Source organism: Physcomitrium patens, chromosome 3 (genome assembly GCF_059467195.1).
Source record: "Physcomitrium patens ecotype Gransden chromosome 3, ASM5946719v1, whole genome shotgun sequence".
Lineage (NCBI taxonomy): Eukaryota > Viridiplantae > Streptophyta > Bryopsida > Funariales > Funariaceae > Physcomitrium > Physcomitrium patens.
The window spans coordinates 13656977-13671833 of record NC_143412.1 but is presented as its reverse complement, the minus strand read 5'-3'; the positions used below and the strand labels follow the sequence as shown (position 1 = coordinate 13671833).

Here is a 14857-nt window from a genome sequence, read left to right as displayed (position 1 = left end):
AGAGAAAATGATCGAGAAAGAATAATAGAGACCAAACTCTTATCTTTATGACAAGGATCATGGTCAACTACCATATATGCTGCTGAATTCCAAAACCTTGCTTACGACGTGGATTAGAATGATAAAGCCCTTATCAATCAATATTGATATGGGTTGAAGAATAATATCAAAGACTTATTACTGACAATGATAAAGACAAAATCTTTGAAACAATTTATTATTTAAGCCATTACATGTGATAATTGATTATTTAAAAGACGTCAAGAATAAAGATATAGCTGAAGAAGAACAAATCAAATAATGATGGTAGCTCCTAAGTTTTTAAAAACTTACTTAGAACCAATACAAATTGTTACAGTATATTTTAAATCCTTCATAGAATAGAAAAAGAATGGACAATGTGAAGAGGGCTTATGCTTATATTGTGTAGAAGTTAAATACACTACTCAATATTGTTCAAAGAAACAACACAATTACAGAATAGAAAGCATGATTGCCAAAGAAGACAATGTGTTGGAAATAAATTAGTCCAACTACAATAGGGACCATACGACTGGAATCATATACAACATCTAGCAAAGGTCATATTTTCTACTCTGATCTCTCACCTTGTTTTACAATAGAAGTTTGTTTAGGATTGAAAAATCTCAAAGTCTTAGCCTTATTGGATTCAAGAGCCTCAGCTTGTTTTATAGGTGAAGACTTTGTCAAAAAATAAGATATATCCTTAGTTAAGAAAATCAAACCTGTGCATGTAGAAGTAATAGATTGACATTCATTATCTTTTAGAGATATTATACATGAAAATATTCTTGTAAAAGTAGTAACTAATGGTCACAATAGTTTAGTAATATTTAATGTGATTAAATCTCCTTTTAATCTAATTATTTTAGGATTATTGTGGTTAGAAAGTTATAACTCTAAGATAGATTAGATTTCTCACAATCTTAATTTCTCCCATAGTTTAGCTCAAGGTCTTACTAGGTAAGTTGAAATCTATAAGTCTAGTATATTAAAATCCTTATTGGTAAGTGCAAGAGCTTTTATGCATGGTGCAAATGAAGGGCCATCTTTTGCTATATATGCCATGTCCATTGTTGATGGCAAGAAGATATTAAGTGATATTCCTAGCTAATATTAAGATTTTTAGGATGTTTTTATAAAGAATAATGTAAATATTCTTTCAAAGCATCGTCATTATGATTGTACCATCAATCTTCAAGAAAAAACTCAATTACCATTTGGACCAATCTATAGCCTATCATAAAATGAGTTGGTTGCATTCAAAGAGTACATTGATGAAAACTTAACTAAGAACTTTATATGCCATTTTAAATTTCTAGCAGGCACTTCTATCTTATTTGTGAAGAAAAAAGATGGATCTCTATGGATGTGTGTAGATTATCAAAGATTTAACAAGATCACCATCAAGAATAGGTATCCTCTACCTTTGATTTTAGGACTGCTTGATCAACTAAATCAAGCAAAGATCTATACAAAAATAGATGTATGAGGAGCATATAATCTAGTCTGTATCAAAGAAGAAGATAAATAAAAGACTGCTTTTCAAACTAGATATGGACATTTTGAATATAATGCCATGCCTTTTGGACTCACAAATACACCAACTAATTTTCAACATTTAATGAATGATGTCTTTTGTGAATTTCTTGATGATTTTTTTGTCTGTTATTTAAATGATATTTTAATTTATTCTAAGAACACAAAAGAGTATGAAGTCCATATTTGTCGTAAATTATAAAAACTAAGAGATGCAAGATTATACGCAAAGATGGAAAATTATATATTCTACACTATCTAAATTGATTTTTTTGGGATACATCATTTTTAATGAAAGATTTATGATGGATCCAAAGAAGATCCAAACTATGATAGATTTAAAGATTCTAAAAACAGTAAGAGATGTGTAGTACTTTTTTGAGCTTTGCCAATTATTATCAAATCTTTATCAAGAAATTATTTCAAGTTGTAGCTCTACTTACACGTTTGACATGTAAAGACAAACTTGAATGAAATAATGAAGTCAAAGCATCATTTGTTGCTTTGAAGAAGGAATTTATTTTTGTACCAATTTTGTATCATGTCAACTTTTTTAAAGCATTCTTTAAGGAAACACATGCATCAAACTTTGCCTTGGATGGAATATTGTCACAAATGAAAAAAAATGATAGTCTCCATCTAATAGCTTTCTATTCCAAAAAAATTTCAGCAGTCAAGATTAACTATGAAATCTAGGACAAAGAACTTTTTGCAATTATAGATTCATTTCAAGAATGACATCATTATCTAGAAGGCGCTTTAAGTCTAGTCATGATATATACAAATCACAAAAACCTTGAGTATTTCATGTTGGCATGTATTTTGAATTGTCACCAAGCTTGTTGAAACATGTCATTATCAAGATTTGATTTTAAGTTCACATATCGACTTAAAAAATAACAAGATTTATTAGATGCTCTTTTTAGATACTTTTATCTTGCATCAAAAGAAAAAGACATATCTTTTGATCAACAAAGAATAATCTTCTTGAAGCTAGAGTATTTTCATCTTTAAGCAATGAAATCAACATTAATTATTGATTTGACTTTTGTCAAACAAATTCAATCAAGTATGTTTTCTGATCTTCTTATTCATGATATCAAGAATCTTTCTTCTAAGTGTTATGATGTTTTAAAGTTTGAATTTAAAAAAAAAACCTTCTTTATTCCGAAGGATGTCTATATGTTTCAGAAAAAAAAAGTACATTTATATATTCTTCAAGCATGTCAAGACTTTCCAGCAGTAAGATATTTTAGATACAATAAGACTTTAAAGCTTATACCTCGAGATTTTTGGTAGCCATAAATGTGGAAGGTGGCAAAATACTTTGTCTGGTGATGTGATGTTTATTCAAGTTCAAGAACTCCTCATCATTAACCATATCGACTTTTTCCAACCATTGCCTATATCCAAACAACCATGGTCTTCCATTTCTATGGATTTTATTACAAATCTTCAAAATTCAAGTTTATATGACTTTATATTCATAATCACAAATTGCTTCATCAAAATAGCACATTTTATACTATGTACAAAATCTATTTCAAGTGAAGAAACAAGTAAACATTTCATTGATAATATCTATCACTATTATCAATTACCAAAAGATATTATATCAAATAGGGGGATTCAATTTCTATCAAGATCCTAGAGAATTCTATTCAAGATTCTAAAGATAGATATAAAGCTCTCTATGGCTTTTCATTCTCAAACTGATAAGCAAACAAAACTAGTGAATCAAATTTTAGAGCAGTATTTAAGGTGTACCATCAACTATCATCAACTTGATTGGATAACTCTTTTGCCATTGGCAGAGTTTGTATAAAATAATTTGATACATTTTTCTATTCAACAAACTCCTTTCTTTACTAATTATAGTTATTATCTATGACTTGATACTTATGACTTTTCAAAAGTTAATAATCTTATAGCAAAAGATTTAGAAAATTGTTTGTCGAAGCTATATACAACAATGAAGATACAATTAAAAGAAGCTCAAGAAGAACAAAAGATTAATACACATGCCTATTATAAGGAGCAACCACAATTCAATATAGGTGGCAAGGTATGGTTAATTCATTGCAATATCAAGATTACTTGTCCTTGTAATAAGTTGGACTATCGTAAGCTAGGACCTTTTCTTATTTATGAATAAATCAATCATATTACTTATTGATTACATCTATCGAAATCTATGAAGATCCACCTTATATTTCATGTATCCTTTTTTGAACCATATAAGAGAGTGAATATCTTGAGAAGAAGACAAATGTCACTTCTTCCTATAGAAGTAAATAATAATGAAGAGTTCAAAGTGGAAGAAGTTTTAGGCTCAAGGTAGTACCAAAATAGGTTGGAATAACTTGTTCATTGGTGCAAATATGATATTAGTGAAAAGATATAGGAGCCATCAAAGAATCTTGCAAATGCAGCAAAAAAAGTTAAAGTCTTTCATCAATGACATCCATCAAAATCAAGATGAAAAATAACAAATCTTTGCTATAAAAGAAATAAGACCAAAAAAAGATAACATTCTATTTTCTATCCTTCTTTATAACTTATGCATAATTGAGGAAATAGAGAACCAACAATTAGCAAATTCAACTCAAGAGCTTTTATTTGTGGACTTATTAGATAAGATATTGTGATTGTTACAACCTTCAAGACAACAAAATCGAGAGAAAGATCTTCAAGAATGACATGTCCTTCCTCGAATAGATGGCGAGATACAACATATTTGGTATCACAACCTTAGAAGAGACTCCCAATATTTGGTGATTTTATTAGAGGTAGAAACAATTCCTAATGGTGTTCCAAATATTTTATTTGAATGAAGTTACGAAGGCCTCAATAACGATCAAATTACAAGGTGATCTTCTTGTCCTAGTATGGGACACTATTGGTGGCTGAGAGTGCCTATCAACCATCTTCAAAGAGAACAAAGATCAGAGTATGTGACAAATATAATTCGTCGCATCTTAGATTTCTTCAACATATAAAGACTACTTCTTGTGGAACTCGCCCTTAGAGGGGGAAGGAAGTAATGTCACGGACATATATAGGTATTCTAATAAATAATTATATAATTAGGTAGAAATAGTTAAAAATAGATAAAATAATTTAATTTCATAAGATCTTTTAGAAAAGCTTTCTAGAAGCTTCATAGATGCTCCTTGATTTTATATGTATTTGTAGTTGATTGATAAGTTAGAAACTTGGTCAATTAATTAACCATATGTGAGTAGCTTGCGGAACAAGCTAATTATGTGGCACATATATAAAAAACTTGCTTTGCAAGTTAAGATATGTGTCTTATAAAGTCAACATATTTTGGAGGTCCTGTAAAATATTGCTACATAGCTCCTAGTTAAGAGTATATATAGAGGTAAGAGTGAAGCCTTCTTCACTCTCATCAATACCTTTCTAGTCCTTAGTCTTGTTTTAAGACTTTCTAATCTTCTTATTTTTGACAATAGTCATTCTAGTTTAATATTACATCACCTTTTGAGTGACTTTCTCGTTCTCTTCAATGACATAAGAGTGTATTGAGGATTTTCCTTCTTTGAGATTCATGTCTTTGACATAAAGATAGAATATCTAAATATGTTACAAGGAAGTATTAAAGAGGATTACTTGTCCAATAAGATGACCTATGGGCTAATATCCTTGTTGCTTAAGAATGGTCTAATTGGCGACTAATTACTTTACTAAATATTAGCTATAAGAACTTTGCTAAATTTCTATAATTTTATCTTCAATCTATTCTTATGCAAGTCATAAGTAGAAATCAATTTTTTTTTTCACCTAAATACTTTATATTGAATAATTTACTATTGATTTATGAAACAATGGCATCGACAGAAAAATTGACACAACCTCTTCTATTTCTAAATCTCTATTTTAAAAAAACTTATGATATAATAGACTATTATATCATAAGTTTTAAATCTTAGCCAATTCCAACCATATATATGAGAGAAGTAGCAAATAAGTCTAGAATTTTTCACTTCAAGAAAACATCAAAATAAATAAGGTTCTATCGTGTCGAATAGAATTGCAACAATGTAGAAAGATCTTCTCTTTTTCATCACCTACATTCTATTAAAAAGTCATGAAGAGTGGCTTATGTATATTGTGTGGTGGCAAATACAAAGCATGGAGATGGATGTTGGATTCTCTAAAAATCAAGCATCACATCTACATAAAAATGGTTCGAAACAATATAAAGACTTGTGGAAGAATGATAGTTTTTTGAGCTTTGTAGAGTCTTTTAAGAGATTTAAACTAAAAACAGAAAAAGAGGGGCCATGAAAAGCTCTGATTAATTTATTACAAGGACAATTGAAAAAATTTATTAGGAATTCTAAACCTTAGTTCAAAAATAAGGATTAGATGGAATTATTCACCTCTAAAATTGCAAGGGTTTTCCATGGTCATATGGTAAATTGAAAAAACCTATTTACTTGCCACATAAGGTACAAAATATAAGATACTATATTGTATCAATATATATACATTAAAAGTACAAAAATGTACCTTGATGGAAATCATGAATGCAACAAGATCATGGCAAAATAAAAATGAAGAAAGAGAAGAATAAGAGAAAACATCAATATTAGATATATCAAATAAAGTAAAAATAATTCCAATGCAATCTAGTGAAAAAAAAAAACTAAATCTTGTTTATTATAGAAAGATTGATAAGCTAATTTGGGATCTTGGCAAATTCCAATGATCAAACTAAGTTCTTTTCATATAGTGTATATCTAAAATGGATTGTTTATTATTATACAAGCTACATGTAATACAAGATGTGATAACTCAAAAGTGAATAAGGATGTTTTGTTGAATTTTAAACTTAAGTGGGCCAATATATAGAATAAAGAAAGAGTGCTAAAAGAAATAGGATTATTTTGGTTAACCTACCATTGAATATTAGCTTTAAATGCATAAAGAGGCAAATTCAATACAAACATCAATCAATATTGTCTGGTGTATTTAATCGAGATAAGAGAATCAGTGCTCTATAAATTTTGGAAATGGACATTAGCAAAAAGAAATGGAAATGAAAAATTTCTATTATATAACTTTTGGCTTATACATACCAAACAGCACAGCGAAGGAGGTTGGTATCATAATGTACTTAATTTAAATGCATCAAAGTTATTTGGAAGGTAATTAATTTTATTTGTAAGACGGGAGGAATATAATGCTTATATATTTACAAATTTGAATGGGATTTAGAATAGAAGATTGTTACTTTAAATAGATTTTTTAAGCTTTAAGGTTATTATCTTTTAGAATACATCCTTGACTCTATAATAGTTCAAGGCAGATATTAGGGGAAGATTAGGAGGGGATTTTGGCATCAAATAGAGCTTCTTTGGGCTAGAATAAAGAGGGAGATCCATGAAAAATTGTGAGAGGAGGATTGTTGGAATTTTTGGATAGTGAGATTGTAGACTAATTTAGATTTTTTGATACCATTTATTAGGTTTTTATCTTTTTGTTTTGAAATTTTGAAGGAAGCTAGATCTTGTTGTTAGATTTCCAACAAGCCTTTGCATATAAGAAAAAGAGGTGTGACAAGGGAGATTTAAGCAAATTTATAGGAGGGATTATTAGGGACATTTAGACAATAGGATTCAAGACTAGTTTGGATTTTTTCATGCCATTTATTGGATTTTTATCTACTTATTTTGAGATTTTGAAAGAAGTTAGATCTTGTTGATAGCTTTCTAACTAGCCTTTACATGCAAGAAAGATCCAAGTTAATTTGTTGATGAGGATTTTGAAGGTTGTAGCTATGACAAGCACTCAATTTTTTTCTTGATTGGCTTTCATTTTTTTTGAAGTTTGTAGCTTGAGTCAAGTTCAATGAACTAAACTTTCCTACATTGGATTAGTAACAAGTGAGTTATAGATATTTTATTGGGAAAAGGTTTGGGTTTGAAATTAGAGTGAGGAGTTAGGTGCATCTTGGTACAAAAAAGGAACTCATCTAAAAATTGTACTCAGCTTTTGGATTGCAGGAAAAGGAAAAGTTGTGCCAAATGATTTGGCTTCATCTCATTGATTATGATAGAAACGCTTGGTTCCAAACCCAGAAAAGAATGCAGCATAGTCCATTAAAGGCGACTGAATGGTCACAGAAATTTTGCCAACAATGGTGCAAAAACAATATTTTGGCTACTTGGATGCAAAACAGACTAGATTGGAAACTTGTTGGGCCTAGTAGTAGTTTTGTACATAATAGGCAGTAGTCTAACCCGCCTGGCCAGACCTGGCTGGGGGAGTGTACTCTAATCACTGCAATGAAGAAATCTTTATTTTCGTCGAAAATAAAGTAAAATAAATAGGATTCGATTACCGTGAAGTAGTACGATGATTTTATTGCAGAAAGGTAGCTGGTTTGAAGGCCGCCTTCAGACACCACCTTTGACTTGGACGGACAGATCGTTGCTTTGCAGGCAATGTTGATAGCCTGTACCGTATGTGGATATTGGATGGGGATTTCATGTGTTGCAAATAGTCAAAAATGAGAAAAATGAAAAGATTTCTGAGGGCTAGATTCCGTGATGTTCACTTAATTGTCGGATCGACATCGTAACTTGGTAGACATCTGTCATCGGATGGATGGTGGAGAAAAGCCATCAGATGAGCAAGTAATTATCACTTTGACAAACTTTGCTTAAAGCAGTAGAGCTTGCGTCTAATAAATTAGAAAGTATAACTATCAAGCGAAAATCAAGTCTAATGTACACCTCCACAACCTGGTCCATAGGTGTTGCCATATCCTGCACATGAGTCTTGCGTATTTAACATTAATTCAGCATGGCTTAAAAAGCATGTACACATTTAAGAGGAATGTTTTTTTCCCAGTTGCTACGGTCTGGCGCCTACATTACCTCGGACACACAGAGGGCTGTGAATGTGAGAGAGAACAGATTGAGGATTATAACACACAGAAACAGGACTAGGTGTATCTCTCTGTTCCATAAAGTTCAGCTACTTGGATATGAAGCAACTCCAGACCTGATGCATTCACTTGCTTTAAATGCAAAAGCATATGATTCTGCAGTTTCATATTCCATATTAAGCATGTAAGAACCAAAGGTTCTCAATTCATAACACGGGACCAAGTATTGCAGTCTCCAAATAATCATCAACATCATACAAAGACGTTCCACGGCAACACGCATATGATTCAGTTCCTAGTGACTTTTATCTTAGGAACGCAAGCGCAAGCATTCGCAGCACATCCCCGCAAACATCAAGGACTAAAGTCTCACCTTTAGGATGCAAGTCACGGCGTCATGGAAGCGCAGCATGACATCTTACTTGGTCACAAATCTTGCAGTGGTTCAAAGTACTTGCGGTCAATAAGATATGATCCAACCGCAAATCGCACAGCCCACGTATCCTTGGGTCTTCTGTCGATTACTCTGCAACACAAGGTTTCAGTATTGCTTGCACTAAGAAGTCAGGCTACCCATGAAAAGATGTTAGGGCTCTAGGGTTCTAATAGTCCAAACTGTGGGACTTATATCAGAAAAGAATACTCCAAGTTATTCCACGCCACCAGTCAGCAGATCCACATTATGTGATCACAATTTCTAACCATTTTATACAGATACAGACATTAGCCATAAACACGACCTTGACCACTTTGATGTAAATTTCTTTGGGAGGCATTCTCGGCTAGAGTCATAAACTTATGGGCAGCCATCTGAGTACACACGAAGGTAACCCATCCAAAACTAATAGAACATATTCCTCCCACGTTTTCATTCTCACTTATAAGGATTATCCTTTCCCCATGGAATTTCATTGCATAGATAAGGCATTGAGGATTTATTGTCAATATTACTGGATTAAAATCAGATTACGAACTATGCTACTTACGAAAAATCATTTCTCCACAACTTTGAGTCAAAGTAAAGAAGCCATAGCGAAGGTCTGTTCCATTCATTTGCAATCTTGATCATATGATACTCAACATACACATTGCAAACTCCTACAAACTTATAAGAATTAATAGAAGAAGAAAAAGAAGAAAAAAAGAAGAATAAAAGAAGAGGACAAAATGTGAAAACAAGGACAAGGAGACAAGTATACAGAGCACACACCGGCCTGCATCACCAACGTTGATAAGCCCATTGTTAGGGCGCATCATGGGCATGGGTTCTGCGGTCTTCAAAAGCGGAGGCGCCTCCGTCACCACCACTGCACTCCCAGCTTTCAGAACCACGTCCGTCTTCGCCACTGATCTCTTTTCCCCACTTTTTCCTTCACTGTTGCTGCAACACTCCACCACTACAGTACTATTGATTTTTTGCCTGCTTAAGGTACTCGGATTCCTGAATTTGGTGGCCAAAACGCAGCAGCTTACTGCGGGATCGAAAGACCAAGACAATTTTCTGCTATTATGGGTGCTCAAAGGACTTTGATATCGATGGACTCCTTGCTGCAACCCAGAAAGAACCTGGAGCTCCATTGATTCTCTAGACCCAAAAAAATTGAAGGAATCCGTGCGTAGACGAGGATTGCGAATTCGCAGATAGCAGAGAAAACTGGAAGAGAACCCAAATTTGCCAAGCCGAGCTCTGCCCTTCAAAACCCTACGAGTTCATCTTATCTTCATCCACACCAAAATTCGCACTGGATAACGATATCATCGCTTTTGAACGAAGTCTGAACCCCTCCTTCCGTTTCCTTGAGTGCTCTATTCTACAGGATTTAGTCTTAATCTGTGTATGTGCATGTTTGAAGATTCTGTGTGACATCTAGCGAAATTGAACTGCTGCATTTTGAAATTTCTCTCAAGGTTTTAGGAAGTGTGGAATCATTTTTGTGTTTGTTGGATTGAATTTCACTAGGTCGATGATCATGAAGTTTTTGTAACTTAAGACTCAATTCGCAACAAACCTATGGAGCTTCGAGCGTTAGGTGGGTTGCAGCAAGGTGGCATTTGGTATCAGGGGTTTGGGAGCACGCACGGGGGTTTTCCAGCCAGCAACACCGTTGGTGCACAAGGACCAAGGAATTCGAGCTTGTGGGGGTATGTTCGTTGTCTGGAGAGAAGAGGGCTGAAAGGAGGTGCGTTGGTGTCAAGGTGCAGCATCGAGACGGAGCGTGAAGCGGATGCGGGGAGGTACATGTCTCTTCCTTTTGCTCTTGCTGTGGAGGTTTTTTTATTTCTTATTTTTCTTGAATTGTCTCCTGATGTTTTCATCCCTCAAATACTACGAGGAGATAAACACATGGTCGTGAACCCTAATAGCAGGGACACGGTTCCATAACATTGGCTGGGAACTACAATATCGCTAAACTAGATGGATCACCAGAGAGGTTCAAATACTCCTCGAGATAATTACACCACATTTTCTTGTCTCTTAGTTTTCAAGGTCGTGAGCTAATTGTAAGTGTTTGCGGATATGTCAATTGAAAGTTTCCGCAGACTTGCTGAATTTGCTATGATGAAATACCGTAACAGGATGTTAGCAGACTAATTTGGAGGATTAATGGCGGTTGGTTTGATCCTTTTGCGACCACCAGTGTGCAAGCAAAACACATTCATTGTTGGTTTGACTGTTGCAGGGTGATTGATGGGTTATATCCAGGGCCGGGGGATAGTACCTCGGTCGATGAAGTCTCAGATTTTTGGGAGTACGAAGCGACTCGACACTCCAAGGATGTTAGAACAGAAGGTGCTGAACTTCCAAATGCATTCGATGATAAAAACCGTAGTGACGATGGAGAACGTCCTCATGGCAGGGCCGAGTACGTGATGCCAAAGGTCAAATATACAAGGGAATCAAAAGGTTTGAAGCCTTCATACCGCGTGTTTTCAAGGGACAGGCAAACATCTCCCAAACCCAGGATAAATCCGTATTCAGTGCTACTGAAAATGATTGATCCAGCCAACGATGACGAGTACCAGGATTCAGACTCAAGGTGGAAATCTTCGGTGAAGTTGAAAGGCAGTTCTAACGTGGTTCAGGATGCAAAGCCAGGAGAAGAGTTTCTATCAAGTGCTAACAACCTAGTGAATACAGTAGAGAATTCCTTGCAAGAGGATGAGGCTCTTGGTACTGAGCAAGATGGTAATCTTTTACTAAATTTCAAAAGCTTTGACATTGGTGAAGACACAGGCCATGGACTGAAATGGCATCCGACAAGCGGAGATGGAGGAGATGAGCTTTTTGACAGGATCGATGATGTTGGGAGCAGCATCATTGGAAGTATGGATGAGGCTGAAGAACCGGTTTCATCTTACGAGCAAAATTATTCTACTAAACAGTGCGGCGACGAAGGCGAGTTAAAGTTCCCGTATGCTTTGTCAAGCACCGAGGATAACTTTGACGAGGAGGATGAGTTACTTACCGGCTTTGATAATAGATTAGGTAGGTTAGGTGCCCTATGGTCAGATTCTGAAGATGACGATGACGAGGATGATGATTTTGATGAGAGTGAACTAGCTAGGAACTGGAGTGCTGAATCAGCTAAGGAAGAAGCCTCTGATGGAGAAGACCCGTTGAGGAAATTTCTGAACTCTCGCTCTGGCAACCGTGATAGTAAGAATGAGGGCAGGGTTTACAAGTACTACAAAGCTGCAAGGAAACCAATTGGTGTTCACTTAAACACATCTGGACTTTCCCGTTCTCGTTCCTCAGTCATTGGCAAGGAGGTCCTGTATCCTGTCCTAAATCTGAAGGATAAGGATCGTTTAGTCTGCAGAGCTAATCCGGAGGACACTGAGAACCGTATCAATAGAAGTAGTGATGTCGTTGTGGATCTGACGCCCATGCAGCATGGTGAAAATCAGAGGGAAACAAGTGCTATTAGAGAAGTTCTTCAAATTTCTTACAACCTACCACAGAATCGCGTATTGGAAGACTATATGGGACCATTTGTAAATAAGTTTAGCAATGTCCAAGCTAACATTATTTTAGAGGCTTTGTGCGGAGATGACTTGACCGAACAGGTGTTGTCTTTCTTTCGATGGGTGCGGTTACATGAGCCCTGCCTGTGCGACCCCAGGAGCTTCACAATACTTTTCACCTTTCTTGGTAGAATGGCAATGCCGGATCAAGCTCTTGTCTTTTTTGGAATGCTGCCGAAGGATAAGCAGTTTCATTCTGTTCATGTCTACAATACGTTAATAACATGTCTCACAAACTGCAACAGGTATGATCTGGAGTTATACCATAATTTGGCATTCTACGAAGTATTTGTCTTGTTCTAACTTCATAATGTAATGGGAGCTAAAACTGTGATTTTTCACTAATTCCTCTTCAAACCTTTTTTCCCCCGTAATTGAAGATTTGCTTACAAACACGTGGTGCCGGTAATTGCAGGCAAGACGAAGTTCCTTCCATACTAGAGAAAATGCAGAGATGGGGCAACGAGCCAGACTCCGTCACTTTCAGTGTGCTCATGAATTCTGCTGTCAAAGGAGGGGGCTCGTTAAAGGAAGTTTGGGCTCTGTACCAGGATATGGTGCAGCGGGGCATCTCCCCTAGCGTCTCGGTTTTCGGCACATTTATTAAGGCTTTCTGTGACGCAGGCCGCTTAAAAGAGGCTCTATTAATTACTACAGAGATGGAGAAATTGAACGTGCCGTTCAATGTTGTGATATATAATATTCTCATTGATGCATACGGTAGGGTTGGTCAATTGGAAGAGGCTGAAGGATTAATGACTGAGATGCGAGAAAGGGGAATACAGCCAAACGTTGGCACTTACAATGCTCTTATTACTGGTTACCTGGAAGCAAAGCCTAAGAGGCAGTTTGTAGTAGCCGAGGGTTTAATTGAAGAAATGGAGGCCTCGGGCTTATACCCGGATGTGGTGACCTTCACCATGTTGCTTGGTGCTTACGGACACGAAGGGTTGACGGAACAAGCTGAACAGGTGTTTAATCGCATGAAGGCTAGGGGTGTTCAGCCAAATTCTTACTCCTACACCGCCCTTATAAACGCCTATGCTGAACGACGTTGTCCTGAGAAGGCTGCAAGGGCGTTTGAAATGATACGGAAGCAAGGGGTCAATCCCACTGTGGAGACTTACACAGCCTTGTTAGATGCTTATCGACGTGCAGGAGACTTGGAAATGGTACAAGCTGTTTGGAAGTCTATGAAGGTGGAGGGCTGTGTGGCTACAAGAGTCACTTACATGACCATTCTCGATGCTTTTCAAAAGCAAGGACGATACAAGGAGGCACGTGACCTGATTGAGGAATTCAAAAACCAAGGACACAAGCCGGATTTGATGGTTTACAACATGCTTCTGAATTCCTACATGCGAGGAGGCCGCCATGTTAAGGCAAGTGACATCTTGCTGGAAATGAAAACAGCAGGATTCCTTCCTGATTCTTTTACCTATTGCACCCTTATTTACGGGTTTCTACGCGTTCGAGATCAAACGAAGGCTTTAAAGTACCACAGAGAAATGATGAATCGAGGGCAACTGCCAGATCCAAAAACTTACGCAAAACTGAGGGCTATCCTCAAAGTTGTAGAAAAACGAAGAGATGAGAATAACCTCAAAAGTCGAAGAGGGAAATCCTCCAATTCTGCGAAGAAAGGCACAGAGAAAAGTAAGTCCTTATGGAAACCCAACCCATGACTATGTCTGAGGTGGACTCATCGAAGAATTTTCCTGTAAACTGATGTAGCTGAGGCCCATTTTTTGCTGCTCAATATCGAAAGTAGCTGACGATAAGAGCCTTGAAATTAGATTCAAAATTTAATCTTGAGAGTATGTTGGTTCAGAACGGAAACATTTCTAACAGGAACAAAGCTCGGTAAACTAACATTCGTTGATCAGATTTTGTCTTCCAGTGTGCTCCGCTCACTCCACGTAATCCAAGTGTCCATCCTAGTCTCCACCCACTTTCAATTTCTTCAATGAGTTCCGACACTGAAGCTTCATCAGAAACAATGCTATGAATCACACCTTTTCAACAGAATTGCTGTATGCACCATTTGGAAGTAGACACTGCAATAAAAAAAAAGTGTATATATATATATATATATCCCCAATATAAATAAGTAAACAAGTAAATAAATAACGCTCTGTAAGAATGAAGTTAGTGTAGTCAAATTTCCGTACGAGTTGCCCTGGAAGGCCACCAGTTTCACACTTTTCCCAACTTAAAACCGATGGTGAAAGTCTAAGATATTGATTCACAATAATAAATGTAATAATAATTGCAACAGCACCAATTAAAATAGCTTCATGTTTGCAAATTTTAATAGTTTGTGTATTTCAATTTATATATGCCACATATAAC

At 35.7% G+C, this 14857-nt stretch overlaps 2 protein-coding genes across 4 annotated transcripts; one reads left to right on the top strand and one right to left on the bottom strand.

Annotated features, from left to right (window-relative positions):
• Positions 1-8099: 8099 nt before the first annotated feature.
• Positions 8100-10155, bottom strand: LOC112280002 (uncharacterized). Of its 3 annotated transcripts, none has more exons than XM_024514886.3 (3): positions 9690-10155; positions 8853-9005; positions 8100-8635 (listed from the first exon to the last, which is right to left on the bottom strand). In XM_024514886.3, exons 1-2 carry the CDS (start codon positions 10055-10057, stop codon positions 8906-8908), a joined length of 468 nt encoding a protein of 155 aa, XP_024370654.1. In that variant the 5' UTR covers positions 10058-10155; the 3' UTR covers positions 8100-8635; positions 8853-8905. The 3 variants fall into 3 exon arrangements, with proteins under 3 accessions (XP_024370654.1, XP_024370656.1, XP_024370655.1); XM_024514888.3 differs by having other exon boundaries at positions 8100-8369; XM_024514887.3 differs by having other exon boundaries at positions 8100-8357.
• On the top strand, positions 10119-14456 carry LOC112280001 (uncharacterized). Its single transcript, XM_073532743.1, has 4 exons — positions 10119-10252; positions 10440-10714; positions 11161-12750; positions 12921-14456. Exons 2-4 carry the CDS (start codon positions 10491-10493, stop codon positions 14188-14190), a joined length of 3084 nt encoding a protein of 1027 aa, XP_073388844.1. The 5' UTR covers positions 10119-10252; positions 10440-10490; the 3' UTR covers positions 14191-14456.
• Positions 14457-14857: the final 401 nt, after the last annotated feature.

Excerpts from the sequence above, each read along its gene's own strand:
- LOC112280002 (XM_024514886.3), bottom strand. The coding sequence starts at position 10,057 with ATGGAGCTCCAGGTTCTTTCTGGGTTGCAGCAAGGAGTCCATCGATAT. Across the intron at positions 9,006-9,689 it reads AACGTTGGTGATGCAGGCCG|AGTAATCGACAGAAGACCCA; the intron begins GTGTGTGCTCTG and ends CTTGTGTTGCAG.
- LOC112280001 (XM_073532743.1), top strand. The coding sequence starts at position 10,491 with ATGGAGCTTCGAGCGTTAGGTGGGTTGCAGCAAGGTGGCATTTGGTAT. Across the intron at positions 10,715-11,160 it reads CGTGAAGCGGATGCGGGGAG|GGTGATTGATGGGTTATATC; the intron begins GTACATGTCTCT and ends TGACTGTTGCAG. Across the intron at positions 12,751-12,920 it reads TGTCTCACAAACTGCAACAG|GCAAGACGAAGTTCCTTCCA; the intron begins GTATGATCTGGA and ends CGGTAATTGCAG.